This window comes from Idiotropiscis lumnitzeri, chromosome 17 (assembly GCF_059441095.1).
Source record: "Idiotropiscis lumnitzeri isolate Australia: NSW breed Sydney's pygmy pipehorse chromosome 17, RoL_Ilum_1.0, whole genome shotgun sequence".
In the NCBI taxonomy this organism is placed as follows: domain Eukaryota; kingdom Metazoa; phylum Chordata; class Actinopteri; order Syngnathiformes; family Syngnathidae; genus Idiotropiscis; species Idiotropiscis lumnitzeri.
Window position 1 is genome coordinate 4,010,810 of NC_142407.1, and position 7,127 is coordinate 4,017,936.

At 39.5% G+C, this 7,127-nt stretch overlaps 1 protein-coding gene across 3 annotated transcripts; it reads left to right on the forward strand.

The window, feature by feature from the left end:
* Window positions 1-2,205: 2,205 nt before the first annotated feature.
* Window positions 2,206-7,015, forward strand: adad2 (adenosine deaminase domain containing 2). 3 transcript variants are annotated; one of them, XM_088279819.1, is made up of 12 exons: window positions 2,206-2,222; window positions 2,527-2,613; window positions 2,751-2,859; window positions 2,941-3,058; window positions 3,184-3,267; window positions 4,461-4,589; window positions 4,734-4,884; window positions 4,979-5,149; window positions 5,237-5,451; window positions 5,529-5,763; window positions 6,419-6,551; window positions 6,644-7,015. In XM_088279819.1, exons 2-12 carry the CDS (start codon window positions 2,531-2,533, stop codon window positions 6,752-6,754), a joined length of 1,539 nt encoding a protein of 512 aa, XP_088135945.1. In that variant the 5' UTR covers window positions 2,206-2,222; window positions 2,527-2,530; the 3' UTR covers window positions 6,755-7,015. The 3 variants fall into 3 exon arrangements, with proteins under 3 accessions (XP_088135945.1, XP_088135946.1, XP_088135947.1); XM_088279820.1 differs by lacking the exon at window positions 2,206-2,222 and adding an exon at window positions 2,304-2,321; XM_088279821.1 differs by lacking the exons at window positions 2,206-2,222; window positions 2,527-2,613 and having other exon boundaries at window positions 2,674-2,859; window positions 2,906-3,058.
* Window positions 7,016-7,127: the final 112 nt, after the last annotated feature.

The following is a 7,127-nucleotide window of genomic DNA, read 5'->3' on the forward strand; positions in this document are numbered from 1 at the left end:
TTCTGCATCTTACTGTCTGAAACGATTAGCAGATACTAAGATAGTAAAACTTGGAGGATAGTGGACATTGTATAGTGGCGCTTTGAGTTGCTCTTGTCTCAAATCATCATTCCCTATTGAAATAAATGGAAATGTACCATCTACCCAAAAAAAAAAAGTTATGTATTTAATGAGGGATAACAGCACTATATAATATTAAACTTTGTGAAAAAAATACAGTAATGACGCAATTAAATATTATTAAATTGAATGAAACTGTTTTTGTCACAGTTTCTTCTTTAATTGTGTTAATTCTGGTAGGTGAGCCTTGGCCACCAGGGCTCAGTATATGAAAAACCCTGGATGTACTGGAGGACTTGCTCCTCTCTCTGCTCCTCAGTATAGCAGTAATTATTAGTCATTCTACGCAGAGGCTAAAGAATATATGCCTGTGAGTATTGTTACATGGCCTGTCTGCATTGTTGCACTATTTTTGTTCAGATATTTGTTGATAAAGGGTAACAACTTTAATTACATGACAGGTAATTCTCATTGTTTCAATATATTGAAAGGAAAGCTGCCAAAAATAGTGATCTATAGTAATGTCATTTTTGCAAGGCGATAAACTAGAAAAAATTATCTTTCACAGATCATCACGCAGATATTATGAGAGCACCAAAGAAAGACTGAGACAAATATTTTTTCCCCTGTAACACCAATTAATACTGTCATTTGTGAGTCAAGTGTCGGGAAAAATGCTAGTCATGCTAGCAGTGTTTGCTTTCAAGTGTGCAACACGCGGCCTCTCTCACTCACAACATATGCTGAATAAAAACACTATCACAGCTTTCCTTCTGCCATCTTCCAACACAGAAAGCTGTGACAATAAACGGAGCTGTCCCCTGTGTCCTCACCACTTGATTTAGCTTTTTTTTTTTTTTCCAAGTAACAAAAGTGGGAAATCTGTGAGCCTTTAAACGGCTGCGTGGGTGTAAAATTATAAGTCAGAAAGGGAGGGGTGGGAAGGAGGTGAGCGGGTAGAAATAGAAACGAGAGACGGGAGAAGGCGAGGAGGACACTGGGGAAGTTTTCCATTGTGCCTCAGCTGGAATTACTTCACAAACACACATATGGCAGTCACTCACACACACACACGCAAGAAGGCCACATTTGGCTCTCTTGAGGTGAGCGTAACAGAAATAGTGTAGAATTTACAATAATCAAGGGAACATATCATCAGTGCAAATAAGGCTTTGTGCGTATCCGGCATATACAGGGGGTTTGTTCATGTGTCCTCATGTGTGAAGGATTCATCTTCACAATTTGATTTTTATAGAACTCCCTAAAGCATTCTGTATCCGTTTGCTTATTTACTGAATTTACACATAAAACATGACAAGTGGCATCTTTTCATTTCATCTCAATTTATTGGAACACAGATATAAATTTTGATTTGATATTTATTCGCAAGCAATCAAAGTAGCATGGAGTGCACGTCTGGTCCACGGTTCTGGGGTTCTGGGTTTGAGTCCCAGCATATTTCCTGTAAATGCACAATGAATACTTTAACTGTGAAATAGTTAGTAGGCCAATCACAATCGATAAAGAAGAGATGAAAAAATACATTTTAGAAATCCTTATTAAGAATGGAAAAGAGGCATTATTTAGTCATATCGTCTTCCTTGTTTATCTGTACTGGTCCTGATAGCCATTGTGTTTTCAACATATTCAGGTAAGGTAACGGAAGAGGGCGCCAGAGTATTTGAGTTTTAGGGACACAGCGTTAGGTACTGCAGCAACAAGTTATTTCAGAAAGAGCTGTATCATATTCCGTATTGGAGAGAGAAAACGCCGCTTTTAGTTAATAATAATAATTATTATTGTTATTATTATATATATATATATATATATATATATATATATATATGTATATATATATATATATATATATATAATTATTATTATTATTATTATTATATATATATATGTGTATGTGTGTGTGTGATTTATTGTAAGTTGTCGACTCCAGAACATTACGTACTACTAAAAATAATAACGAATGCTTAAGCAAATTTCTCGGTAAGCAAGGCGCTGTCTTATTTGTCCACGGAGACCGCCAGGTTAGCGCTGAGCCAATCAAGGAGATGTTTTACTCGCGGATATTATTTTCCTGTCTTTTTTTCTCTTTACAGTTAACAAATTGGCGCCACACACTGTGAATAAAGCACGAAAAACCTTCTTGGGTGAGTGTTATTTTCCTTTATTACTAAGTAATGCCGCTATGAAATAAAAAGAGAATAGTAGTTTTCTGATGGAAAATGGACGCCAGGAGAAGCTGCCGGGTAAATAACGCGTAAATTTTATTCAAATGTTGTTAATGTTCGGTAGACACAACATATCTAGGTATTTGCTTTATATGTGCCTGCAAATTTTCATTCAAAAACAACAATTAAGATTAACCTCAGGACGTTTAAATTTTGCTAGCTGTTAGAATGAAAATGCAAAGAAATGTGGAAATTAACAAGTTGTCATTTACCTTCTCTACAGCAATATGAGTAAAGAAGCACGCAGCGCGAAGAGAGCCGCTCGGTGGAACTACAACTGGCCGCAGGTGCATTTTGATGATGCTGAAGGGTACGTTTCAAGTTGACGAGCTACCTCTTCAATTAAAGTGTCCGGAATAGCGCTGTCACGCTAACCGTGCACTCACTGGTTACATCAAGTTCTACACGAGTTACATCTTACCTAATTAAGCTCTAAGTTGCTTGCAGAGATGACGACGACATGACTGAAGAAGCTGGCAGACTTCCAATGATGATGACGTCCACCCCCATAAACGCCAATGTGCTTGATTCTGATAGCTTTGTCTTCGGAGATGAGGTAAATAGAGAGAAGTACACTAACTATTTTTTTATTCTTCTTTTAGTTCTCTGTCATTTTTCTATGTCATAATTCTTTGAGGATCACGTCCCAAATGAGCCAGCTTTCCTCAGTCTCTCCGGCATGTCCCATGCTGATAGTTTGCTATGGAATGAAGACATCACTGTGGAGCAGACATTGGACTCAGGGGCTGTAGAAGGTGCATACATTTATAACTTAACGGAATCAAATCAAGCTATGTTGTGTCACTTAGATTGTTATATTAGGCTTCAGATGCTGTTAGGCAATTTCTTAATCAATAATCACACTCTGTATTGTTTGAAGCCAATACTACTGACCTTGACAAGGATTCCACTGAAACACCAACAGAAATTCCGTCATCATCTTCTTCACCCTTGCCAGATTCAGGTTAAACGCCTGTTTAAAGCTCTCTTATTCCCTCAAAAAGTTATTTTGTTCTGCATCATACTGAGATGTTTTGTTTTTCTGTTGAGCGCAAGTACATTTCAAATCATTTGGTCCAAACTGTCGCTGAATCAATCAACACTATTCAAACGCGTTCTTAACAGTGTTGTTTTCGTCAACAATGACGAAAATATTTCGTTAACGACCCTTTTTTTCTTGACAATAACTAGACTATTACAAGCTAAACAAGGTTATTTCATGATGAAAACATGACGTGACGTACATGAAATTTTCATTGACGAGATGAGACAGGACGAAATTGTTAGCGCGTGGTTCGTCAGATTCTCAAAATTTATGACAGCCCTTGCTATTGTACATGTAATCTGTCTTTCAAAACATTGCAATGAAGTGCAACCTATCTTTCGTTTTGGCACGCCCACCACCTGAACATCAAGTCTATGTTGTTAAAACGTTTTAATTTTATGTTGCTTTAAGTGAAATAAAGCCACAACAGTTGCCAAATAACGTTTTGATTCTCGGCTTATTTCGGAGCAATGAACATTGATTCCACTGTTACATTTTCTGTTTGTAATGCATAATTCTTAATAGTTCAACAGAAAGTGTTTTGGGTGGAAACCTTGTATGCCTATTTTTAACTAAAACGGACTCAAACCTTTGGTCTAATAAAAACGTTTAATATATGTACTAAAACATTTTTTGCGTTTCCGTTGACTAAAATTAGACTCAAACTATCACGAATAGGAATGACTAAATCTGACGAAAACTAATAAGCTTTTTGTCCAAATAACTAAGAATAAATAAAAAATGCTTTATCTTTTAATCACAAGTGACATTGACAGCTAACACAAGAAGCTAACGTAGGAATCCAACTGCTCAACTCAGTCAAATATTTTGCGCCAATCAAAATGAAAAGCTGGACTGAGTTCAATCAAGCCAGTGGGATTGGGAAAACGATATTAATTACAAACCTACGAAAATAAAAGCAGTAACTAAAACTACATACTCTCAGTATGATGCAGTGCACTACAGCATTTATCTAAGGCATTGTCAAATGAATCTCAGTCTAACAGTCAGTCAAAACAGCGCATGCTTTTGTGTGTATAGGCAGAATTTCCACATTGTGTAGGTGTACCTAATGTTGTAGCCTGTTTGTGTTGACGCATCCTGTGGTTTAGTTTGGGACACCGACTTCCACAAAAAGCACATGATGGCAATAAGCAGTGACAAATTCAACAGCCTTTTGAAGATGAGTCCGGATTTCCTGGGCTGCAAGAGCCACATGGCGGCATTTGTCCTTGTGAGAGGTATCACACAATTTCACATAATGTCTGTGAATCCTATTAAAAAAAAAATAAATAAAATAACTTTGGGATAAACTAGAATAGAGACTAGGAACAGAACCTCCCAAAACTGAACTTTGCAATACTTTTGTGTGCTTCTTTACACAGAAGTGATGGACACATCAGGGCGTGCATGCGATTCCTACCAGGTGGTGGCGTTGGGAACTGGCTGCTTCAGCTGCACAAGCTGGCTTTGCTTCAACGGGACAGTGGTGCACGACTGTCACGCCATGATCATTGCTAGGCGGGCACTCCAGAGGTGTACTGGCGTCATCAAAAGCCACCTTCACTCGTCGCAACTCCATGCACGAGACGCCACGTTTGTCATCTTTCTGTCTGTCATCTGTCTTCAGGTTTCTCTACAAGCAGCTTCTGCTTTTCTTCGACACGAACCCAGATGCCCCGGAGGCGTGCATATTCGAGAGCAGCACAACCGGGCCGCATCTTCAGCTCAAAGCCAAGACCAGCCTTCACCTTTACACCAATCAATGTCCTGAAGGAGCTGCCAATAACTTATACATGAGGTGCAACTGTGTGTTCAGATAATGGAAGCATTCCCGAGTTTGACGTACTGTCAAGTAAATGGCAGCCCCATTTGTCTGCATTTTAAGGGGCTCTGCCTATAACAATTGGGCCCCCCTAAAGCTGCAGTATCACGCCAAGAGTTTACTGGTGCATGCTGCCCACCTCAATCCGAACCACTGGGCGGCCAAAGTGTGTTGTATGTCGGGCAGCGACAAGCTGTGTCTTTGGACCTTCGTGGGCGTGCAGGGCGCTTTGCTGAGCCACTTCATCCAGCCGCTTTACATCCAAAGCATGGTGCTCGGTAACGCTGTAGTCACGCTGATATGTAATGATAAAGTCTAGTTGGGGTTTAGTTCTGAAGTTGTCGTGTCGATGCAGGAGGCCCGAAGCTGTACGCCAGCCACTTGTCGGACATTGCCAGTGAGTGTCTGGGCGACGGCTGGGAGTACATCCTGCCACCGTTCTACAAGAAATATGGCACCAGCTTTCTGTGCTGTGAAGAGACTAAGCCCATCGAGGTTTCGCCGCAGCACGACATCCTCAGCATCAACTGGTGCCTCGGAGACAAAGACATTGAAGTGGTAGACAGCAGCAAAGGCTTCATTGACCACAGGTAGTGTAAGCTGACGTGTTATCTTGTATCTTTTTTTTTTTTTTTCAACTTTTTGAAGGGGATGAACAAGAAGCAACAACACCTGGTAGTATGGCACTGGCGTCAGGCCAAAAACTCAGATGACACAATTTGGTTAATTTAATATTTTTTCCAATCGAAAGATGGTGAAATCAGTTTGCTCTTCTCTATGATACAATTGTAATGGTTGTACATTAATTTTGCGGGTCTCCTGAAGTGATGTCTTTGGGCATGATTATTCCACCTGACGCCAGTAATGTGTGCATTAAAATGCTGTCTATCTTAATACAATCTTTCAGAAGTCTTAAAAAATGTTACCAATAAAACAATGATGTGGTTTTAGTTGGGACACTTAAAAGCAAGAGCATTTCATTTAAACACTATGGTGACTTTAGACAAAATGGGACATTGGGAAACATGAGAAGTTATTCTTAAATTGAATTTCAAAATTCACAAAGTCCTAAAAAGTCTTGAATTCAACTTGCTTTAAGCTGTAGGAAACCTGAGAAAGAAAAGAGGACAAAAACAGCAACGTTTAATAGGTCACTTGATCGATGATAGATATACAGCCGCTACAAATGTCTTAGAATTCGAAGAATCAGTGGTGGGGAAAAAACAAAGTACTGTCACCTTGCAGTTCCCCATCCATGAGCGGGCCCGGCTTCTCCAGCAGGCTGTGCAAGAGAGCGATCTACAGTTACTTTCGTCAAGCCGCACAGCTGGGCGGACACAGCTACTTGCTGGAGCTGCCCACCTACCACAGCGTCAAGGTGCGTCTCAAAGCATGTCGACTGAGCTCGACAGGCCTTCATGTCGATGCATTGATTGGTCCTTTTTTTTTTTTTGTGTGTCTGCGTGCCAGGTGGAAGCAGGCGTCTACCAGACCGTTAAGGAGCTTGTCAAGCAGCACTTCGAGAGCAACCATGGCGGTTCCTGGAATGCCAAAAAGCTGGTGGACCTCTTTAGCATCTGAATGGTTCTCCTTCATGTTTTTTAGTTTATCTTCATTTAGGCATTCAAGTTCTGTTTGGAAAAGAAAATGTTTTTTTTTTTGTTCTTAGTTTTACAATCTCTTTAGGTCAGGACAGAATTATTGTGCAGTGTAGTTTTGGTTGGAAAGAAATAGTTCAATATCCATATAAAAGTGTTGTGAAAATGTAGAATTCATCATGTTGCACTTTATTATGCAGACATTAAAAAGAAGTAACAGCAAAGCTGTGCTAATTAAAGAGAATCTGTGCAATGTTATATTGACTTACAAGTCAGGTTTTTTTTTTTTTTTTTTAGCTGTCACTGATTTCCTTTGCTTTGTTCTGCAAGCAAAAATTTGACATGCGAGAGCTCAA